At 40.6% G+C, this 25371-nt stretch overlaps 1 protein-coding gene across 9 annotated transcripts in view; it reads left to right on the plus strand.

Moving 5' to 3' along the window:
• The window catches only part of ptprsa (protein tyrosine phosphatase receptor type Sa), a 147011-nt gene that overhangs the window by 59383 nt on the left and 62257 nt on the right, over window positions 1-25371 (plus strand). For all 9 annotated transcript variants that reach the window (XM_028404782.1, XM_028404781.1, XM_028404784.1 and 6 more), the window contains 2 exons: window positions 8492-8680; window positions 22447-22557. In XM_028404782.1, coding sequence (XP_028260583.1) covers window positions 8492-8680; window positions 22447-22557 — 300 coding nt within the window. The remainder of the gene's footprint in view (window positions 1-8491; window positions 8681-22446; window positions 22558-25371) is intronic.

Raw genomic sequence — 25371 nt, forward strand, 5'->3', positions numbered from 1 at the left:
CACCCGTCCGCCTCCCTTTTCGAATGCTCGTGCACTTGCTGTCAGTCCTTTGCTTTGAAGTTTTCGCTGTTTGTTTGGGTTCAGACTAGTTGCTTTGGCAGGAATGGCTCAGTGCAGCAGCTCAGCCTTCTGAATCCGTTGTTGTTGTTGTTTTGGCTCGAAGTCGCTTGGCCTGTTTAGAGAGGTCTTTGCTTCACATATTTGGTGTACCAAGTCTTGATTGTTTCTCACATGCACATGCTGTTATGCTGTGTTCAGACATGAGACTTGGAACGCTGCAAATATCCATGTAAGGCAATGGACTGTATTCCACTTTACCCCATTTATTTTGTATGTACTGAACTGCCGGGGAAACTGACCTCAGTTATCAGCTTATTTTTGCCGTTAAGTGTGTTTATGACTCCAGCATGGTTCTCCAAACTTACAGAGTATTCCGTGCTCCAATAAACTGTCAAAGCAACCCCCTCGTGCACTTCCTCATCAGTGTCATCATTAATTAGGTATGACATAAAATTATACTGCCTCACTGCATCCTCTGACAGGATCTTAGCTACTTTAGTTATTTAAGAAAAGTTGCAAAACCATAACTTTTAGCTCTTATTTTTCCCCCACACACCATGGGGAAAAACCCCTTTAGAAAATATTTCTTTAAAGTTTTGCTATGTCTTTTATTGAAGCAGACACTTTAGGCTGTATTTTCAGAGAATAAAGCTGAGATTGAAAGAGATGGTAGTCAGTAGATTCCGTGCAACCTTCTCACCAATTAAGCAGCCAAGGAAGTTTGCATTAGAAAAGCCTTGTAAAGCAGCAGTGCCACCCACGCTATGTGGTAAACTGACGTCATTTTGCAGTGCCCACTGCAACTCCCCCACATATGCACACAGACACACTCAGAGCCACCCACCACTAAACCAGACCTGACTGGTTGACGTTTCTCTACTGAGGCACTTCCTTTAATGGCCGCGGCCTCATCTCCTGTCTCCCCTGGAGTTCGTCTGTCTTAACCCAGACGCCTCAGGAGCCTGACAGGACTGAGGAAGCGGGAAACAAAGAGAGAGAGAGGTGTGTGTGTGGTGTCTAGTGGGGTGTTCGATAAAATGCCACTTGCTGAGACAGGTAAACAGATTTTTTTTCCCTTGTTTTATGTTTTTCTTCCCCACTCCATCTCTTACTTCACAGGGAAGGGATTGTTGGAGCTGTCCTAGACAATTACTTCTCCTTCATGTGTCTATCATGGTGGCTCAGCACATCAAGGAAACAGACTTTGCTGTATGTTATTCTTAACACATCCTCACAAATAAATGCCACATTTGGTCATAACCATGTTGTCATTCTTGAGTAATTACATAACCCAGGAATGACAACATGGTTATGACCAAGTTAAGTTATTGCTGGAAAGTATGACACAACCAAAGGTTTGGGGAATGGAGGGCTGGTTGGTGGCACTAACCTGGTGTGGTTAGGTACAAAACCCCCTGGGTTAGGCATTCATAACATTAAACACATTTTACACAAATAATAATAAATATTTCCCGCTGCTCATATCAACACACACATTGAATCCTGCTGGGAAAAAAACCCTGCAGGTCCGTAGGTATGAAAGAGAAGTCACATATTAAAATAAAGCTAATCTTTGGAGTAAGTTAAACCAATGTATTATGAGTAGAGTTTGCTTTGATCAAAGAAGCACAAAAAAGGACGCACAACTGCACACATTAAGTATTCTGTATGATTCTTTGCCTCCGTTTGTTTGTACTGTAAGTTTTGAACTTGTGCTGACATTGGTGCAGCACCTTAGGCCAGTAGCTTTATTTAAATTGGCTAAATGTATGCAATGCATAAATAAATGTATGAACACTGGTTCATTACTGCTCCAGAAAATGGGTAACTCCGGCAGTATGCTTAGTGTTATCTAACAGGCTTTTCTTGGTTTACAATCAAATCTTCCTACTTTTGCCATTCATATTTGACAGAACTGTGGTCACGGCTGCTACCTGTGGATGTTGCTGCCAGTTGCTCCCCTCTTGGCTGCTTTAACTCTCCTTTTTATTGACCACTAAGCTGTCTACTTGCTTCTTTGGCTGAGTGCTGGTGGTAGTTTTTATGAACAGAATTGGAACATGTTTTGCAAGTGCACCAGAAAAGTCAGTCTATATGCAAAATTTCTCATCACTCTCACATATTCATATTTTACCCATTCAGCCACTTATTATGTAGGGGCAAATTGCAAGACTCAAGGGCAATATGAAAGGACAGCTACAGTAGAATTCAAACATGTGACTTATGGTGCAGTATGGCTCTCATTCACAGCATGCATACAAAAAAATAAAAGACTCTGCATGGCCTGCATAGAAATAAAATGTATATATAAACCCAATAAGAAGAGTAAAAGAATAGACTGTTTATCCTCTGGATTCTATATCTTTGGCAACCTAGCCCAACAAACAAACTTTCCTCACCTAGTTTCAATGTCAATGGCCTTTTCAATCATTCTCATTCTCTCATCTTCTATCGCTCTTCCTCCCTCTTCCTCCTCTTGGGTTGTATTTTTGGAGATGTGGATGTTAATGTTGCCCTTGGTGGCGAGATGCGCTAGGTGTGGAGAATACCAATAGGACATCAGACATCTTTCTGCAAACGGAGCAGGGGGGTAGAGGTTGAGTGCTGGCTGTATAATGACCATTATTCAGCTGAGATGGCTATCCAGAGAGGGCTATCGGTGCTGGGGCCAGAGACACTGTGATTAGATTTCCCCAGTGTTGCTATTCTTCTCTGTCCCTGGATCTCTCTCTCTCTCTCTCTCTCTCTCTCTCTGCCACCGTTTCCCTGTCTCCCTTTGTATATTATTCAAGCAATTCAAACTGGTCATAGAATTCAAGGAATGTCACAGAAAGATGTGCAGAAGAGAAGGTAGTATGGAGTTTTCTTCGACTTCCATTTGGTTCGGTTGAATGACGTGCTTTCCGGCTGTACAGAGAGTCATCATCGCAAATTATAAGGTGTCAGTTCTCGACAAGAAAGCTGCTACTGTAAGTGAAACAGACCGCAAACTGGCTTTGCACTTTCTTTTCAATACCTGGTGGCTTTTAGCTGCTTCAGCCAAGTGCCGCAGAAAAACCAATAAACTTCTTCCACAATAGCAAGAATCGAAGTTGATGCTGTTATATGTACAAGAAAAGCTTTACTTGGTTTTAATAGTTAAGCTTTGTGTAGCTAATACATTGAATACAGGCTTTGACCTAGACATTGCAAATCCAATAAATAAATCAAACATTGATTGATAACTATGCACATGCATTGTAGCAAATTGACTTTTCAATATATTCCAGTTGTACCCTGTGTGTGTGTATGTGTAACCTCCCCACTGTACACGGGCACTTTTCTCTTCTCCATGGGCTGCTTGTTTGATGTGAACATTTCTGGCTTGGGTGTAGGTACGGAGCTAATGGAGCTGCATTGTCTGGAGTCTGAGCAGCCGGATCTGCCCATTAGTTAAACATCTCTTTTTTTTTTATGTGACTGAAAGAGAGGTTTTCTTCATCCATTTCTACTATTATCCTCTTTTTCTCATCCCATCTTTGCCTCTCTCTCTCTCTCTCTCTCTCTCTCTCTCTCTCTGCTTCTTTCTCTTCTCCCTCTGTTGTATTAATGCACAGGCCCGCTTAAAGCCTGTGTCTCTCTGCTGTGGTGCTGGGTAATCAGTTAACCTGATTATGCTGCTGATGAAATTAAATCATTGCAGTAAGTGAAAATAATAATATGAGTAATAGGTGCGGGGTATGGTGGAGCACCCCATGGCATTTGCTGCAGTCTGGATCTGCTCATCTCTCCCCTCTCTCACGCTCTGTCACCAAGAGACAGCTGATGGCTCAGAACAAGTTTGATACCATCAGATGTAAAATACCCATAACATCCTGACCAATGCTGAGTAATAACCTGCCAGGGTTAGTGGTCCATTTGCCAGCTCATTTTGCAGAACAGAGCACTGTAACATCCTGCAATGGAGTGTCATGTGTAATACTACAATATAGTGGCTAATTGCATGTGCAGGTCAATGGGCACAAAGAAGGGTTATGGAACTGCCAGGTGGCAGCGTGCAGTGCTCACCGAGGATGACAGGCAAACTATTCACAATGTTGTAAAGTGCATTTGATATTGCAGTATTGCATTATGTGCAACAGATGGAGTATACTATAGGTAACTATATACTGGGTATAGTATAACAGCTGTAGTTCCAAGGTTATATTTGTATATACTCACAAAGCTCTGTTAGAGTCACAGGATTCTGCCACAGTTATCAGAATTTTCTTTTTCTTTGAAAGAGATAGTTTAGTAGCAGTGAATTAGGATAGGATAGGAAATAGGATTAGTCAGGAGAGTTAAATGAGTCTAAAGGACCGACCTTTTAAGAGGGCCACAGTTAGCACGATAGAAAGCAGAGCACAACAGCAGGCATGAGTCTGCAGATTAACAGTCGGGCAGTGGCTAAGCTAACCGGAGGCTGATTAAAGGCTTTGCACCTGTCACTTGTGTAATGATATTAAATGGTGAAGTGAAAATTAAAGACAATTATGGGTAATGATGACACTCAGACCGACACAAAAAAGCTAAAAAGAATGACATATTAAAAAAAGGAGCGCTACACTGTGTGTGTGGGCCTTTGCAGCCAGCAGATGTGCGGTATAGAGATGCAGTGCTTGCCATTACAGTAGCCCTGGGTTGATTTTTTTTCCCCCCCTTGCACGAAAGCCTGCTCTAATTAACATATGCATTGAGCAAGTTGTGATCTTAGGAATGCATCCAAATCTTTTTGAATACCTTCCAAAGTCTGGCAGTGTTGGGAAGAAAACATACATCCCCTCTCTGGTTTTCGGTAAAGAATAGGCACAGAATGGGTTCAGTGGAGTCTGAAGTGGTGTAGAAGCTGTGTTGCCAACAAGTACACACTGCTCTGACTAATTTCTGAATCAATGGGATGCATTAGAAAGGCTTTTTGTAGCACTTTAAAAAACAAGGTGGTCCAACAAAGGAGACAGGTTTCATGCTGGGAAGATTAAGATTCTCTGTTAGTGCCGCCTCCTTTGCTTGTTGAAACAAACACACCTGTGGAGGAGTAACAGATTTATTTTCCTAATGGGTGAGGGTTGTTTTGATATTACTCAAATCAGGTAGATGACTAAATGACACAGGTAGGATTTTATGTACACTTTACCTTTGTGTGTGTATGTGTGTGTAGTGAAATTATGTTTTTAAAAAGCGCTTTAAGGGCACAACTGCAGCATGTGTCTCCGAGTGCTCTAATATGATGATTGTTAAGCTTCAGTGACAAAAAACTGCTCCCAGCTAAAGAAACACCAACATTGTCTTTGACCAACAGTGCACATGCTTTAATTATATTTGGCTTGTGGAGATCTGTCATCACGGAGCGTACACATCATAGAAATGCAACTGCTATGCCATTACTAAGGGACTGGCCCCTTTGGGGATTGTAGGATACTATCATCCCATGTCATTGGTTGCCTTCTCCCCTTCGCAGTCAGGCTGACTAACCCTAAAGTAACACTCCCCCGATGAATGATCTATTTATTTTTGCATGGCCGCTTTTATCGACAGAGCCTGTAAAGCTTCAGGAGGAGAGATGGTATCAGACTCTATTCCCGAGGAAGCAAGTAACCAGCATACATGCTATTTATTCAAGAAAAGCTGCCAGCGCTGTATCAGGTCAGAGCAGCTGTAACGATAGCATCATCTCTCCATGAATCCACCAGCCCTGCTTCTTGTTTACTGCTGCTTTGGTCGCTTTGTTTGTGTTCACCCACCTTTTCTGCCCTCCCTTGCTCCTTCATGCAGATTCATTCTGTCACTTGCCTAATTTCATTAGTCTCAAATCCACTTACTCTGCGTATGTTTTTTGGCTTCATTAATGTAGTCCATGTAGGCCGCAGTTTACAGTTTTCATACTGTGAAGCCAGAGTTAACGTGATGTGAAGTACAGACACTCAGAGAGAAAGCCAGATCTAATCTTTTGCAGATATCCTCCACCAACAGACAGAAGTGGCTAGAGGGGGTATGAGAGTGAAGCACCTTTTTATGGTATCTCATACATAGATGATTCATGACACTCAGAAGAGAGACTTTGTGAAAACATATTGCTCTGTCTTGTCCTCAAGTTTCTTAAGTAAAGAGTAGGCTTGCCATTGCTTTTCTTCAGGGTAACCGGGTATAAAGAGATTATACAGGGGTGATCCTCAATAATTGATGGAGAGGATACAGCTGGAAACCTAAAACACTGTAAATGCCTGTACTTTTTTGAACCTAGCATTGAAATATTCATCATGCTCTGCTGATGTCAGCCTCAGTTAAAGGTTACCTGTGTGGACCTCAATGTTTCAAAATTTGAACACACATTAAATCATCACTGCTCTTCTCGATGTGTAAAACAGGCATTACTGTATTTTATTTTATTATACTTCAGTTATTCATTTATTGATTTTTAATGTAATGTAAGCTACATAAATCAATAATGTTCATTGTCTTGAAGATCTTGCTGCCTGTTTGCTGACAATTTAATTTGAAATGATTAACTGGGATTGTGATGCCTTTTGGTCAAAGGCAGTTTATAATGGAATTAAGTTACATAAATACGTTAATAGATAGAATAAATTCATGTTAAAAATGTTTAAAATCTGTATGTATGTTTGACGTTTGATCAGAGTGTGATATCTCTAGCACAAACAATCTTTTGTTGTTTTTGGGTGATGTCAGACATGAACGAGTGAGCGCTCTTACCTTGAACATATCTTTGACGTACTTTCTCCAGCAATGTTGTGAATAAGTGCTTCACTAAAATAAGGGAGAAAACGGCTCATGTATATGTTGAATGTGGCTTAAAGCGCATGTGCCTTGGGAAACATTTGTCTTTGTGAGTACTAATGTGTTCAGAAAGCACTTGTAACATGAGTAACAAGTATTTTGGTTGTTAGAATGCAACGTGATGCAAATGTGCGTAAGCCAGGCTAATTACTAAGTGTAGCATTTTGTATTAGCTAGTACTTTTCTATTCCTTTCTATATATTTACTATAAAATACTATACTATTTACTATTTATTTATAAGAAAAGCTAACCTTGTCTTTGTTTAGTTTGTTCATTGGCTGTCAAGCTTCATATAGGTACGTTGTGTGAGGACAGCACAGGGGTTATTTAAAATGCCAATAATAGCTAATTTTGGCTACAATAGATTTTTAAATTTTTTAAAAAGTTAAAGGCATGTAAACCGACTCGCTCCTTTTGTGTCTGGAGCTTAAACTGTAGTTCAGCATACTGTACCAATTTCCTTTAATTTAGTGCTCCTGTGGTGTCGATGAGAACACTGTGATGTCTGCGGAGGGGACATGAGGTCATCGGATCACCGAATGAAAAGTGAGCTCTGCCGTGCCACGGGGTCAGTCACACAATCTTTGCCCATTTGTGATGTGGCCCTGGACTTCTGATGCATTACAGCTCGGGGTACTCCCCCCACTTTTCCCTCAGCTCTCGTCATCTAAAAAATGAGTCACTTCTCTGGTTCCAGCCGGGGTAGAGGTCAGGCGGTTTGACCCATGGGACTAATTGCCCCAAGAGAGCAGGGACTCTTCAACAAGGAGAACAATGACCACTGAGTGCTTGACGCCGTCGTCTCTTTTAAAGTGAAATAATGGCTCAATCGTGCGTGATTATTAGCTGCAGTGGTATTCCAATGATGCTAATAACATCAAATATGCCTAAGTCTGACTACACAACACTTCCTTTAATGCAAATAAGTCCTGTCTGATCAGCTACATCTCTCAATTTGTATTCAGTGACAGCATGTCGGGGGTCACATGGTGGTGGTGCAGAGCTCAAATTGACTTAAGTGTCATTTGTCTCACTGAACTAGAGGAATTTAGATTTAGATTAGAATTTTGAGAACATTTGTTAGGATTGTCAGAAGGCTTTGCTTTCTGCACCTTTTCTTCTCCTGCTGACCTTTTTTCTTGTGCTCAAATTTACCTTTGATTTTAACAAGAATACAAGCAGTGAGAAGTTAATGGTAAATAAACAATACAACAATGACCACATCTATTTTAACAGACTCGGCAACAGCTGTGGCTGAAAGGGATTTTGTTTTCAGCTCATCTGTCTGTTCCATTCTAATGAACACATTATTTCAGGAAAACCTTGAGGGATTTTTTTCAACTTTGTACAATCATACACTTACCCTGTCTCCTACCTCAAAAATTGTAACAATGATTCTGAGAAAAAAAAAATCACAAAATAGATACAATTCTGAAATTCTATGGAAGTCTGAACATGAATAACAGCTGTAGTTTTTGTGTATGTTTTTTTTTTTTTTGTATCACACCAAGATTACAGGTTTCCATACTGCAAGAATAAGCCCCAAGAACTCTGTAGGAAGTCATATTGCTGCAAAACTCGGGGAACTTACATGGCCTCTTTTCCTGTTCTTTACAGAGGACCTGCTCCCGCTGGGCTTCCCTAACATTGACATGGGTCCTCAGCTCAAAGTGGTGGAGCGCACTCGAACAGCTACCATGCTCTGTGCCGCCAGTGGTAACCCTGACCCAGAAATCACCTGGTACAAAGACTTCCTGCCCATTGATCCCAGTGCAAGTAATGGGCGAATAAAACAGCTACGATCAGGTAAGGAAAGCTCACACAATTTTTTTTTTGCTGCTGCTGTTAATGTTCTCCCCTACTTTTCTTAAAATCTGCTTATTTTTGTAGCTATTGTGGCTGTAATGCCCATTATGTCTTTTCTTAAGATTCATAGTCAACACCTGCACTGCAGGATTTAATAAAGTGTAAAGTCTGGTGATAAAAAACTAGTTATGACAATATAGAACGAGGTCAAATGATTCACAACATCCCACAAGTGTGTCATAGTAGACAATGAGAGCAAGGTCCAAATTCTACTGACTCGGTGGTGGATATGTTGTCTTGTTCCCATTGATTTAACCCCACTGAGAGGCCCAGTAAAGCAAAGTCTAATTATATAGCTAATTAAGTGCAGGCCCTGAAGTGGCTCTGGGCAATAAGGGGTAGATATTTTAGGTCGATGATTTGTCACCATTTGGAAAAAAATCCAATGACTCCCATTTGATTTGTTGCTGTGAACGTAAATCAGGGTAGACACCACTAAATAAAGAGTCTGTCGCCATTGAGTTCCTGCCCCAGTTGTGGCCCTCAAGAGCTGTACACTCAAAAGAATCAATTTGTCATCTCATTATTTATAATGCGTCACCGAATACAGCAGGTCTGAGCTCTGTTTTATGCTTTTTATTATTTTTTTTTATTTTTTTTAGCTACGGCTCATTTTTAACTTACTGGCACGCTCGGTTTTAAGGTAAACGGTCAGATCAACACCATTTAACTGTAGTTTTATTTTTTCTCTTTTGGACAGTGTTGTAAATTCAGGTTGCCCTATGGGATGATTTGAAAGGGCTGCTGGCCATTCTAGCAGCCAGTGCAGGGTTATATTCTTAGGAAGACAGACCTATAGTAAAGTTTAAATCACATTCATCCTTTTGCATAGGTGACCTTGACCTAAACAGTTTTGGCCCTGGATCTTATAGATGTTTCAAGTATTTCTTATTATTTTTGTACAGTCTGTGGTTAATGTTATATTTCAGCATTTGTGCACAACATGCTAATGTCAGCTTCACTGATTAGCTGGTCGGTAATGGAAAATTAAATCTAGTTTCCTGTCTGTTGTCTAACCTCTGTATCATCTGTCTTTATCTGTGTCTTGATTTCTCTAATTGTCTTGGTGTGTCCTGTTTAACTGAAGCACACTGTTGTTGTTCAGCTGTCTCTTTCTCTCTCTCTCTCTCTCTCTCTCCCTTTCTGAATGTGTTTTGTCTGTATTGTGTGTCTGAAACTCAGATGTGCCTCAGTGCACATCTAAGAGACTTCAACACGTTTTATTTAAACCAAACTTTAAACCAAAATGGGAATTAAAAATAAACAAAATAACAATAAAAAAACATAAAATTCTTTTAATTATAAACAAAAAACATGCATTTATTTCTTCATCAGTAAATGTGTGTAAAAAAAAAAAAGACAATGAGGACTAACACAACTGCACTGTAGTTCCTTTAAATCTTACTAATGACAAGCTAAAATGAACGATGTTCTTCCTCTTTTTTTCTGTTTTTACTTTTTTTGTTTGTTGGTTTTTTTTGCTTTGTCATTTCCAGAAACCTTTGGTAAGTGTCTTGCAAAGCTCAGCAAGCCAACCCACTCTCCTTGAAGCAGATGGCATATTTATCTATCTTCCAAAATGCATGTGTCCCCTGCTTTTTCCCACCTTGGTCCTCTTTTTGTCTATTTACCTCTTTTTGTCCTTGTTCTTTTTTTTGTCAATGTCAACTTTTCAACTTTTACCCCTTCACACGACAGTTGGTGAGGCACATATTTGTACTGTATGGGATGACTGAGGCAAAACCCTATTATTCATGCTGACATGCGTCTTTAGTGTTTAGTGAAACATTTTAAAGAATATGGTAGCAGATTTACATCTTTGAAACTGACGTACTTACTTTATCCGGCCCATATTATCCAGATTTTTATCCACTGATGCCCCCATCATGTCTTTTTTTCCCCCTCCACTGTGCTGCAAGACAGCGGGCTTTGAGGAAATAATTGGACTCTGTTTGAATCCAAGACAATTATCTCTTGGCCTTCAGTATTTGTAGGCTTCTTGGGGAGATATCTCCTGCAATACACACAATGGTGTATTTTTTTTAAATGCTCAAATGCAAACGGTTGGACCTTTTCATAGTTCTGCTGTCCAAAAATACCCCTGGAAAGTACTGATAGGAGCTGAAAGAGTTTTGAATTCTTTCCAGGTGAAGGCCACTGCAGGACCACTGTATGGGCGAACCGTCCAATCCCACACTCCGACTGGGTCAGCCCTCTGGCCGTGGCCAAAATATTTTCTCAGGAGAGCATTTTTGCCTCTCGCCAGATTGGCCCAACACCCACACTACTTAGAAAGTCTCACTAAGGCTTATTATTGCCTATGCCGGAGGGTGTGGGCTCAACTGATAGTTACATGTTGCCACATTTTGTACTTCTCCTGACTTTTTGAACTACTTGCAAAAATATACCCAGCCACTTTAAGCTGGATACATTTTGCTTACATTTCAAACTATATGTGTATGTAGGAGGGCAGGAAAGGAAATTACTTTCCCTTGTTTCAATACCCTGGCTCTCGTAAGGTAATGTTAGCTTTGGGGGCTTGCCTTTTTTTCTTTTCTTTCACTCTTGCTGGAAAGCTCAGCAGCCAGGCAGGATTTATGCTGATGAGAAAAAGGCCTGCGCTCTCAAACCCCCCCTAGGCTGCCATCTTCCGATCTCCTCAGCACTTATAGTAGCCATCTTGGGTCTCCAGGTTTTAGTATTTAATACATGCTCTTTTTTGATGACAAAAAGTGGGTTAAAAGCTCCTGTGACAACCATAGAACAGTTTTTTTTTCTTTTTCAGATGCAGCTGTTGATGTGATTGTTGTTGACAGATTCTGGGGCCTACCTGTTTGCTCTTTTAGATCGGGCACACTCTCAAACCTCAGAGGGAGGTAGCTCTGAGACTGGAGGGTCCTCTGCCATAAATGATGGTGAAATAGAGAAGGATGAGACATGGGAAGAGACAGGAGACCTTACAAAACTACTCCACCTTCCAGATTTTTAGTTCTAATTTATCTAAAACAAAAGAAATAACATCACAATAAAAGCGTGGGTAAATTTGCTTTTGTTTGCAAGATAGCTGACTAGCTGGCAGACTGGGGCCTTATGTTTCAGAGCATGCTGTTGCTGCTGGGGCAGTGATATTTGCATGAAGGTCCCCTGAGGAGCTCCTCTAGAGGTGTGCGGGGAGCCTGACATTTCTCCCCCAAGTTCCCATGGCTGCAGACCCTGGGCCCTCTCTGGCCTTGTCAGCCAGAACATATTAACCATAGGCTACAATGACAGTGAGAGGATAGTGGAAGAATATTCATAATGTAATATAAAGCCCGTAAAAATTATGACCTGACATTAGACGGCTCTCTTACACACACTTAGATTATACATGTGTGACTCACGTTGGGATTCGCTCTTAATCTGCATGAAGACACTGCAGATGTGGTTAACAACAGCCAGGTTTTTCCATGAGATCTGCTGCTGTGACATCCACCAGGATCCCAGACGGGTGTCTGTGGTAATGAGAAGGTCAGCCATGCGCCCTCTGGAGGGTGGTCAGACTTTGACACACGGCCAATCACGCAACCCAAATTCGGCCCACACGCAGATGGGCAACATCCCTGGCCAGATTGCCTCTGGCCAAGACTGTAGCCTTCAATAATATTTTTTAATATATTCATAGGGTTGTTTAACAAAACAGCTGGGATGGTCTGTGGAAAAATAATGCCACATTTGATAATGGAAGGACAGCAGCATGTTGAAATATATTTAGGTCATTGTCACCCTAATCTGATAAATCTCTGGCTGACCAAAGATTAGAAGGCCAGCTTATGGCCATTAGGTTCTATGCCGGTAATACAGGTGGATTTGCTTTTGTAATTGAATACTGGCTAGCCTCAGCAGACCCCAGCGTGCCCGGTCATCCTTAGTCAAATTTTATTTTTATCTTCTCTGCTTCTTCATCATAAAAACTAGAAGTTTCTACAGCCTTTTTGTTCTTCTTCTTTTCTTCTTCGTTGTGTGTTCAACCTACACCTCTATTAACCCTCCTTACACTCCTCCTATTTTTGGTCTGTCTCTGTGCCTTTTTACAAAGTCAATGTGAGAGCTTTCCCCCTAACAAACCTGCTTTATTAACCTTAACCTTACTCTAACCTTAACCTAACTCTGACCTTAACCTCCAACCTTTAACTAGTAACCTTTTAACTCCCAACTAAAATCCATCTCAGCTAAAGCAAAGTAAACCAGCTTCCTGCAGCCTCTAATCAAACTCTAACTCCGTAACAATGTAACCTTCCCAGAGCCCTGTTGTCCTTTGTCTTGTGATTACCTACAATTATGTGGTCTCTAGAATCATTACAGAAATTATTAAAATGTCACTTTGGTTCTGCCTGGATTTTCAATGACTCTCTAGGCTATGTCTTTTCCAAATATGTACACCATTTATGTGTCCTAATGTTTGTGACTTTAGGGTGGGTTACAGTGTCCTCAATTCCCGAAAGTAAGATTTTAGATACTCTCTCTCATTTGTTCAAAATACACATTTCAGATCAGACTTGTATCATAGCAGTGATGTCAATAAACACACATGTTAAACATGTAAACAGACTTCCTGAAAGATTTTTGTCAAAGCACCATTGCAAACCAGGCAGAATTTCAAGCTCAGTGACTGAATCTTGATTGCTGGTATCACAAAGGATGACTCCATATGCCAAAATGCATCCCCAAGGAAGGTAGTGCCCGTTGTAGGACCTATAGAACACACTTCACATCCCTAACAAAAGAATGCGTACAATGACAATCAGACAATCAGTCTGTTTTATATAGTTTTGTTCATGTATGCATGGTTTGCACACACTCAACTGCAAATTTTTCCATTATAATGTATAGTTGTAGGCTCAGCGTACAGAGCTCACCCCGTGACCCTCAGCACTGTACCCTGCAGGCTTTCTGTGCCAAGTAGACCATCTCTCCTGGGTGGGCGCAGGACTGCTGGGACCCTCGGGGGCACATTGTTGCCTTGAGTCATCCTTCGACTTACAAATGGAGACTGAGACAAAAGGCAGGGAGAGAGAAACTGTGGGAAATACTGATAAAAACAAAACCAAGGAACACAGGGAAACAGGAGAAAAAAATGTTGGACAAACATGAATTTGAATTTGAAGGGTTTGGTGTTAAGCTGGCTTCTCTACACACGCCCAAAGCTCTGCCTATAAGAGATGCATTTTACATTGTTACAGTTTGGACTACTTCTAAAAAGCCCAACGGCGTTTACTGGATTAGCTCTATATTTTATTGTCCCTAATGGGACATTTGGCTCGCAGTCAGGCACGTAACATACAATTTTACAATAAACAAGAATAAGGAAATTTACAACTGTAAGAAACAATGGAAAAAAACTGAAGATTGAATGACTGGGGAGGAAGCTTGAGGTAAAGAGTCTCTGTCACAGTTAAACAGGTTTATGACTTGTAGGATAAATAAGAACTTCAATCTGTTTAACTTGCAGTTGCCTGGAGGTACAGTCTGAAATTCTACTTGAGTGGAGATTCCATTCTTTTCTCAACAAGTTTGTTCAATACTAACGTAGATATATACCCAGGGCAGAATAGTGGCACCTTTTAATGGATTCACTCGCCTCTTACACAAGGTCAGTTGGCTTGGAAAAGGCTTATACCACTGCAGTAATTCCATATCAACCAAAAACCTCCCGCGCTCTGCCTTATCAACCTGAATTGCAGCCATGATAAAAAAGCGTGCCAAGACCTCAAGGATCTTGAGCTCCCTTGATGAAGCATTGTACTTTTTCTCATAATACATCTAAAGCAAAGAAGGGGGAAACATGTGATAAGCTAATGGAGTGTGCCAAACACAACCTCCCCATCCTTTTGTGATACCAGCAATGATGTTTGTTTTTTGTTTCTATGAAAAAGTCCCTACCTCTGAAAAGAACAATGGTTTGATAACCAACCTTCCAACCCAAACACCTCCTCTAACTATTTCTAGCATTAACCTTGAACTAAACTGATGTTGTGTCTTCATTCTTGTGTCTCCTCCAGAGGGTACCCCGATTCGAGGTAAGATAAAAACAGGGGAAGAAAATACTTTAACTGAACACATAACCAAACATAACCAACTCCAATTCCACCAAAATAACAAATATTGCTTTCCTGTTTAAAGAAAAAAAAACAACAAAAAAATAGAGCAAGAAGACTCCTTTTTCCACTAACAATATCTCATCTGTGTTTGTGTTCTGTGTGTATTCTGTGTGTCATCATGTGCTGGTCTTCCACCTGTGTATTTGTGCCTTCCTGTTATCTTCTCTACATTGTCTGTGTCAGGAAACTACTTTGAAATTGTGCTGCCAGCAGGTTGTGATTCAGGATTAGGATGATTAAAAGCAGAGGAAGGGAGGAAGGCGACGTGGTTATTTTGTGCCTTTTTGGGCATAAATAAGCGAGAGATTGAGGGTGGAGGGAAATAGCTGGCTATAGCAATAGTGGCCTTAAATATTGATAGGACTGGGCTATTGAATCTGTAAACTTTTTTTTTTATTATTTTTTCCTTCTCTCCTTCCTTCTGTGCTTTGATATCCTCCTCATCTTCCTCGTTCACCACCAGGGCACTAGCAACATTACGTATGTTAATGCACCTCCCTCGTAGCCAGAGATACTCATGGTATGTCAGGGGAAAAGCCGGCATAAATTACATTTTGATTTAATTCCCTCTCCGTTACTCTGCTGCACAGCAGCTTATAAAGGCAAAGCTAGCGAGACCGCTGGGTGCAACTGCTGCTTCTCCAGAAGCTATATACATATACATCCTTTTACCACACACAAAAAACAGCTTTTAATAATGACAGAGGATGAACAGAAGGATATCAAGGCAAGAATTGAATGACACAGATGTAAAGCAGTGTGACTCTTGTGAATTATACAATAGCTTTGTTCAAACAATTCTTCCTTTCCCCTTTTTTTTCATTTTTTTTTTCTTTTCCCCAGACAGTTTAACTTTCACTCCTTATTATTCATCAGGATTTATTGCTGAAACTTTCACTCCCAGTGTGATTGAGTGTGTTTGTCGTAAAATGTTTCTGTTCCACAGGCTGAGCAGGTAAGTGAGTATATCAGTTTGTCACAGTTTGTCTGTGTATTCAAGGGGATTGTATAAATGTTTATTTATTTTTTACGATTGGTATAGCAAAAGTCGTTTTCAGCTTCAACAGTAAGGTTAAGAACATTCCATACAAAAGCAGTACATACCACAAATCTCTGAACTGTAGCACATTGCCTGACATATTCATGGGACTAAATAAAGCCCTTTACTCATGACCAACATAGCTGAGCCCAGTCCTCACTGTCATCTCCTTTGTTTGATTAAGAGTGGCTCATAAATCATATTGTGGTTAACAAAAGCAAGTGTGACTTATGAACTCTGCATTTGCATAATGAGATAAGCGGTGTTACCCCTCGCCCACACCGACTTGCTGTCTGGAGTGCATACCATACATATGAGGAGTAAACAAACTGCACAGTAGTTGGATGCAAATGTAAAAGTGATTAAACTTACCTTAAAGCTGACTCCTCCCCTCGCAGAAATTGGAGGTTTTCAGTTAGACATTGTTTTTTAACTGCTGAGTCATTTTTGACTAGAACCCCACCCCTCCACCATCCTACACCCAAAAGATGTAAAACTGGAATTAATTTCACTTCCCTACAAAGCCTTGTAGCAGGTGCTGGCCTTGAGGTAAGCGATAGGTATAAAGGTAGCTTGACTCCCCACCTGCTTCATTACTGATTTCATAGGAGCGTTACAAGCCACCAGATGGGCTCTGACAACAATGGCATCACACGTGGAGCCCCATGCTGGTGCTATCACAGTATAATGACCTTGGGGTGGTGGCAAGGAGCGCCCGAGTGACAGCCAGGACACAGTTAAGAGGGGAGAGACAGAGAGAGAATGGCAGGTCCAGACCTGGCTGCCACGTACATGTTAGTGACAGTGGCTGTCATTTGTGTGTCATAATACAAAGAAGTATTTGATAAAAAGCTTTGTCCAGCCAGGTGAAGTTGAAGTTGATATGTGATGCATGAGTTTCTAACTAAAAGACAGACGTGGACTGACTCAATACTTTTGATGATGTTACATAGACTGTATATAAAGATGGATGATATAACAGCTCCCCAGAACTTCCCAAAGTGAAGCAAAAGTATTTCACTTGGCTGCAGTATAAGTCATAAACCCCAGTGAATGGGACTTAACTAAAACTACTCACTTTTCAGAGATGATCTATGGCTTGTTAGTTTTTTCTGTGTATGTTGCCCTGTGATGAATTGGTGACCTGTCCAAGGTGTACCCTGCCTCTCACACATAGATAGCTGGGATATAGTCCAGCTCCCCATGACCCTGTAGTGTAGGACAAAGCGGGTTCAGATGATGGATGGATGTTTGTATTTAATTGTTAATAAATTGTTTGGCTAAAGAAAAGGAACTGACTGAGTGTGATTACTATGTGCCGAAGCAAACTTTTTTCGTCTTATTGCCACCTGGAGAGCGAGAAGAAAGTTCTTTGTTCTCGTGGAGTATGTAACCAGTTTAACTTTCATGCAATGTGCAGAGGCTGAACTAAATTGTCCATCATTATATGCAGTCTATGGTGTGTAAGTATTGTATCTTGTACTTTTCTATGGACTTTAGTGAGTTTCACTCATGTCCTAGAAAAGTCATTGTGTATTCACTTGTGCAGTAAGGTGAGGATGTGGGGCTATAATTGCGCTGTTGCAGAGCTTTAGTGAGCAGTGTCAGGCTTAGAGGGAAACAACGGGAGAGTAGATGAGAAATGAGGGTCTAATGAGAGCCATGAACTGAAAAAGAGAGATAAAACGATGAAAAGAGCAATGTGCCACCGGCAGGCCTGAGCAGGATGCAAGAAGGAACAAGAGGGAGGGAAAGAAAGAGTGAGACTTGGCCAGCCATTTTGTTGATCGCCTAAACAAATCAATCAAGGCCCGCTGGAGCACACTAATTGAATTACACAAATGGGACTGGGGAAGGAGGAGGGAGGAGACGTGGTGGAGGTGGTGGCGGTGTTGGTGGTGGGGGGTATACATGGCAAAGCTGCCACAAAGCAGCGACCGGGGTGGGCAGACCTCGGCTTCAGGCACTTTCTGAAATTAATCATCCATGCTGGCCCCTCCTCGCTTTTCTTTTATCCTCTCATCTGTCCTTCTGTGTTTCTGTGCTTGTCTGTCTCTTCAACTCTTCCTCCTGCCGCCATCTGATTGTTTTTATTCTCTCTCTCTCTTGTGTGTCTCTCTTTTGGACCCTCCTAAATGAACCTCTATTTTCACTCCTTTTTTCTTTTCTTTATTTTTCTTCACACCTCAGTTTCCACAATCCTCACCCTCTCCTTTCGTTTGATCCCCATGTCTTGTATGACATTTCTCGCTCGTCTCAGAAATTATATCAAAACTTGCAAAGAAAAGGTTTGTGTTGTTACTCTCCTCTTAAGTTGTCTTGACTTTAGGATAGTTCTAAAGCACTGCAAATGTTTTGCTAGGGAAATATTCAAATGCACACATAACAGTTTCAGTGAAAGAATTTCCATCCTTGAGTCAACAACATGTATTTGTTGCACTCTTCCCTGGCAGTCTTCTTCGTTTTTTTTTTTTTTTTTTTTATCACACCTTGGCACCTCAACTCTCCTCATCAGATTAGCCTCCGGCATGCGGCACTGTTAACCAGGGCAGCTGTCAAGACTGGAACAAATGTTCCAGACCCACTGCCCATTACAGCGCTCTGTATCAAATGGATGAAGGCAGTGGACATACTGCATGGCAGCTGGGAGTGGGTAACAGAGGAGGTTGGAGGTGAAGAGTGTTGCGCCTACTATGACTGAGATGGACGTGATGTCGTTATTATCAGGGACTTAATGTGCCAGGATTGTTGCCAGATCTAGCAGTGCACCTCTGTATGTCACAGAATAACAATAATAATAATAAAAGTTCCAATCTTTTCTCATCTGACCTAATAAACAATGAATTATAACCGAACAGGGGGCAGTCTTCCTGCAGTTTACTGATGGTCGATGTGGATTGAGAGTCTGTTGTATTCCAGGACACTTTCAGATCAATTCCCACTACACCACTATACATTTCAGTATCCTTTTAACATTCACATGTCCTTTTTCAAGTGTCCTTAAAAGTCATACTTCTGGCTGATATAAGGGATAGATAGGATAGGATAGGGTATTTTAATAATAATAATATTTTGATGATTGCAAAGAATATTAAGTCCTGCCTATCTGAAATCTAGTGCAATGTTGAAAGAGCAAAGTTATGCTAACACACAGAGCCTGTGTTAGCTCTAAAAAACCTCCTTGCTGCAGTCGCACTCGTTCATATGCTCACTGACGTCATTTTTTTTTTATTGGGGTCACAGTGAGTATTAGCCACTGTCAGCTCATGTGCCGAGATCTCCATCTTATTGGCTGACATGTCATTATAAGGGTGACATCGTCTGATGACGATATCTTACAGATATTAAAACGGATCACGTTACAAGACATTCTGCCATTTTCTCAGCTGCCAATCCAGTGATAATGGCAATAAGCAATCAGACTGATCCAATCACCTGCCAAACATGTTTTTGAAAGCTGTGATTTTAAATCATTCAAAAGAATTTGTGTTTTTTTTCAGTTTTATCTGACAAACGGTTAAAATATCTATGGTTGATATTCACCATCATCCTCTTTGCTAATGAACTCAAGCAAAAACAACCTGTCTGTGATAGTTATTTCAATTGTTGTTTGTGATGAGACTTAATAGCTAGAGACAAGGAAGACATGCCATTAGGGCCCCATAGGACTCACTTAATAAGCGCAGTACGGCCATTTTGTGAGCGACACAGCAAATTGCTGTTTGTCACTTGGCACGTCTTTATCGGTAAACACCTAGTGTGTGTGTGTGTGTGTGTGAACAGACTGGGGCGCATGTCTCTTTATTGTGTTAGTGAAAGATAATTATCAGCATGTATTTCATGCCTTGTGTTTCTTCCTTTCTTTTGATAAAAAGACAAAGATAAAAAAAATAAATAAAAAAAACTCCACTGGCCACTTGCGCTCTAGTGAGCCGCCGGCTGACAGAGACCGAGCATAATTATGCAAAACACAAAGAGTGCAGTCATTTAAAAAAAGGAAAATGGTAGGAAAATGGTAGGAGAGAAGAGACACATGGGTGGAGAGTGGTTTGTGTGCACACAGGCACGTGCATGCTGCAGCTGGTGATAGGACATCAAAGAAGGATTTGAATCTAATGGTTCGTATGGTCGCTCTAAACATTTATTACATTACACAGGATTTGCAGGACTAAAGTCGAAGCTGAACAAATTGAACTAATTCTTACAGATTTTCACAAGGGTAGTTTACATATACCAGGCAGGATTTTGTTTATTGTATGCGACTAAGAATCTCCATCTCTTCTCTACATTTTTTTTATTGCTGTCTTTGCTGCTTCCTCCTCTCTTCCCTCTGTTTTGTTGTCTACCTTTCCAGCTTGTTTTTTTTTCTCTCTCACCGTGTTCTGCAAGTGAAAGGACTCTGTGTGTTCTTCACAGCTCCACCTTGAAATAATACCCAGAATATGTAATAATAAAGCCAGTAGGGGCAAGGAAACAATAGATAAAACCACCTACCGAGGAGCATGCACCAGCAATGGGGAGGGGACAGATGGAACTCCTCCTGTGTGTCCCTTCAAAGATTCCTCTGTTTTTTTTTCTCTCATTCGCAGACAGATACGAATCACAGCGGTGTTTGTTAGTATTAACTGGCTGTAAATGAGTTGTGTTTAGTTTGTTATGTGTCGCCCATTAGCATGTTGATAGTGTTGCTCTGCAGGTGATATTTATGAAATCTGATTTATTTACAATTGCATGTGTTGGAAGTCGTTATACCTGCAATAGCCGGCAGACATGGAACAACATCATATTATATGGAACGTTGAACGTTCGGAACGTTTGGTAACAAAAAAAAAAGGTGGGCTTCCCATGTTTTCTGTTAGAATTCAGGACAGCGAGGTGAGGTTGACAAGCTGCTGGCAGAAATTTCTTGGAACGTCCACCTGGAGATGAACTTCACACACAATCCTTACTTTGTGCCTCTCCCTGGTGTTGAAGCGCTAGGCTTCAGAGCACATTCCAACCCACCTGCCACCGGGCTGGCATTTGCTGTTCCGAGCACACATCAAACAGATCCAAATCAGATGCTCGCATAAACCCACAGCGAAGACTGTACCACCTGCACTCCGCAGGTAGACATTTTCATTTGGTTCATGAGCTCGGTGCCAGGAAACATTCTCTCTGAGGAAAGAGGATGATCTGAGCCATAGAGGGAAATAAAGAGGAAGGTATAAATAGAGCACGATAGATTGGTGTAGCTGGAGGTCTGTTTTATTTTTTTAATATATTTTAAAGAGTAGACATATCTGTACTGACCCCAAGGTGTAAAACACTCATAGCCATGGAGGACAAGGCGGACGCGCGACTAACTCTTTATAATTAGGCAGGATCGATGGTCTCATTTGTGGCACGGCTGAAACACGTTATTAGACCAATGTTCCAGAGTAGTAGCCTTGTACAACACTGTGTTCGCTCTACTCACTGATGTGATGGAGTAGGTTATGGTATATTACAAAGCATCCAGGGCAGCTCCTGGCATATTGATGCTTCCTGGCTAAACATTAACGAGCGATTGGTGATGTTTTTGTCAGAGAGACCCAGGCTGCAATCTGTCTGCTGAGCCAGCCAGAAGCCCTAATGATATCATCAGGAAGTGCCGTCAACAGCTCTCTAACGAGGAATGATCTGACGCCCGTTGTTTCACCTCCCTCCTTTTGCACGCACGCTTTCCAAACCAGCGTTACAAGCATTTGAGTTTCAATTATTTATACATAGAGGAGATAAAAATCTAAAAAAGTGAGAGTTAAATTCTCTTTCAAACACGATAGCCTGAAGGTGTTTTTATGAGCGTAACAATGACAAAATGAAGCAAAGGGCAAAGAGAGATGTGCGTGGATTTTTGTGAAAAATGTCATTTTAATACTCAACACAAAGGGACATATAATTAAACGTGTCATTATTCTCATGAGTAGTTATCACATAGTTGCTGCATGAAGCACCATGCCAGTGTGTTTGGTTGGACATGAGCTGTATGTGTGCATATTTTCCCATGATCCTCCTCACTTGGTGAGTGCTAGGCAAAGGGTGATTCGTTAATTTCAGTGAGTTTACCAGACCCCCTCTCTGTTAGCTTGCATCAGACTTGCATCATTGTCATCATTTGTCACAGTGTTTTTGTTTCTTTCTCTTTTTTTGGACTGGCTCTTACAAGAGTTGCATTCACCAACACAGCTACAAATTTAGTGTGACTGATTTAGTCCACATTTTTATTTATTTATTTTGCCTCTCTTTTTTATCTGCGGATGGCTGACTCTGGAGCGGAAACCCCGTTTTTTGTCATGCCAATCTGCATAAGCACCGCGTGCTGAAACAGTTCTTAACGAAATGAGTCCTGAAGAATTCAAGATACCCACCATTTAGAAGATTGTGTGACTCCTTCATGCACTGCCACAGACAGATTGACTAATCATTTTCTCCCTGCTTTCTCTCTCTCTCTTTCTCTCTCTCTTCCCCTTCCCTTGTTTTTTCTTGTCTTGAATGTTGTCATTTCCCAGGTGCCTTGCAGATCGAGAACAGCGAGGAGACGGACCAGGGGAAGTATGAGTGCGTGGCGTCTAACGTGGAAGGCGTGCGTTACTCGTCCCCTGCTAACCTTTATGTGCGAGGTAGGGAGCAACCCGGCCACAGAGTCAGGCCAAAAAAAAAAAAAAAAAAAAAAGGAAGGAAAATAAATAAATAAAAACCCATTCTAACTAAAATGTCTTCACAGTGCAGCTCAGCTTTAAGTGGCATTACTGTTGAGCTTAACAAATGATAATGGCTTCCATTCTAGACTAGCTGTATTTAGCAAAATAGCATTACCCAAGTAATATTAAATCTTTTAGCATTGATAGCTTTGCCTGCCCATAAATGTAATTTCATATGCACTGAAACTTCCAAATGTAAAACTATAATTGACCAACTAATGTTCTTCTCTGTTATGATGTTATGCTCCATTTTGTCTTTCAATGCCTTCCCTTACTCACTCGGAAGGAAATGTGTAGCACAACCAAGCCGTATGTGTTTACTTTATGGGTTGTCAGACACCTTTAACCTGTAACTGTGTGCCCTCCCCCCCCCTTACATACCTTACGTCAAAAGTTGGAACTCCAAAAAGAGTCTGGAAGGACTTCTTTTTGATTAGGTTTTTACAGGTCAAAGGAGCCAAAACGGTAAGTCTTGATTTCGATTGAGTGGCGAGGTATTATTGCCCAACAATCAAAATCTCAACCCCCCTCCCCCAACTCAACTCAACACCATGTCTCTTAGCCTTCTCCAGATTTGAGGGGGAGGACAAATAATAGAAAGAGACAGACGGATACTCTGTATTACACACACATACACACACATACACACAAAAATTACTTTGCCGCATAGATTATAAATAGTACTCTTCCTCTACTTCTTCTTCATGCTGCTCTGGAGCATAAATCCATAGTATTCCCCTGTTTCTGCTTCGGTGTATTCTCTTTAAAGCCTTTTATAGTCAGTAGTAATTTTGCTGGCATGTTCCAGCAAAGGGAAAATATATTTAAAAAAAAAAGAGAACATAGAGTTTCATAGGAAACAGACAATGAAGACAAAAGCATAGCTTCCACCACTAATGCTAAATGACAATAAATCCCTGTTGAAGGAGCTTTAATAAATTGAAGCAGATGCATTTTGGACATGCATTATTTATATTGTGCATATTAAATAAATATGCCTCGGTATCTACTCAGTTTGTTCCCTCTGCTGTGTACCAAATAACTTTGTTCCCAATAAATAATTCACTACTCTGACATTATAAAATGGGTCAGGGAGCTGCTTTTTCATTATTATTGCTATTATCATACCCTGTGAAGTAGCAGCGTAAGGGAAGAAAAATTTCAACCGTGAGAAGATGAAGGTAAAAAAAAAGAAGAAAAAAACAGGGGGTTCATCAAGATTAGTGTCTCTTTTTTTTCACCGAGCATTCATCCCAGAGGCTGATGCCGTCTCCGCCGAGATGCAGTGACAATGTCAAGTAGCTATCCACCTTGCTCTTATACACAGGGGTTAGATGTTAAAAGGTTCGTTGGAAATTATAGTCAAGAGCTTTACAGGAATCATTAAATAACAATGATGGGAACACTTTGTTGACACAGCACTGGGATATTTGGTTTAATAAAAAAAAAACACACACAGAGACATACACAAATGCACACACAGCTCTATCCTGATATCATTTTCAACAATTCATGCAATCTCCATGAACACTGGCTCCATCAGCATGCCTTTTCTTAAAAGAGTACACAAAGGAGTCATGATTACTTAAACTACTTTCCACAATATGTAACACACTTGTTATGCTTTGATGGTGTCAACCTTTGTCTGTTTTCAGTTAACTTTTGTCGATCAATTCTGATACTTGATGTTGACTATGTTTTGTTCACAAAGCAAAAATATGCACTTGAGATTAGCAGCTGTGGTGGGGATCCATTTTAAGGAAGAAAAACAAACATCATTCTACTCGGGGCAAATTAGTCTGCTACCAAAACATGAACCATAATGACAGTTGCATGCTGATTGGCTTCTAAAAACATTGTTTTTACTATAACAGTCTTGAACTGCAGCTGCTAATTTCATCCCAAACTGTGTCTTTTTTTTTTTTTTTTTACTTTTCTATCTCTCATTAGTTTTTTTATTTTATTTTCTCTTTATTTGGTTTCCTTCTCTTAACAAAAAAGCAAACACAGCCACCACAGGAGCCTCTCCTTGTGGCTATAAGGAGCTTGTGAAATTTTGAATTATGAGTATGGTACGCTTGATTTGACTCCAGTGGCGCCTCACTATTTTTTTTATTTTTTATTTTTTTCTTTACCAGGCGACAGTGCGGCCACTGGGGTGAATCTTGATTGTTTTTTGGTTCAAAGTTTATTTAAGGGTTGGGAGGTGGGAGGGTGGTTGTGGGCAGGCAAGTGTACTTTTTTAAGACGGTGTCAGTGATAGCAGGGACAAAAAAAAAGAGGAAGAAAAATTACAAGATTACAGAAAAGGGAAATGTAGCTGCAGCTAAACACCTTGAGGTGGCTTTTTTTACTCTCTCTGTGTTTCCCCTATTTTTCTCTTCTCCTCATGTCATTGTGTTCTGCATCAACCCCTTTACATCCCTCAGAGCTTCGAGAAGGTTGGTGTGTTTTTTCTTTTTTACTTTTTTTAACCCACATTTGAATTATAAAAAAAAAAAAAAATTCAACATGTTGAAAAAAAAAGAAATCTAGCTGTATTTACCTATGTCAGCGCTCGATTAATTACTTTACTAATTTGAAGAAAATACTAATCAGTTAATCCAAACTGTTAAATGATTATGAAAGATTTTTTTTTATTTATTTCCAAGGAAGAAATGATGAAAGCAAACCCGATTAGCTCGGGTCTTGTTAATTTACTTTTATGTTTGCATTGTGGGGCCTTTTCTCGTT

The sequence above is a fragment of the Parambassis ranga genome, chromosome 4, assembly GCF_900634625.1.
Source record: "Parambassis ranga chromosome 4, fParRan2.1, whole genome shotgun sequence".
NCBI classification, from domain to species: Eukaryota; Metazoa; Chordata; class Actinopteri; family Ambassidae; genus Parambassis; species Parambassis ranga.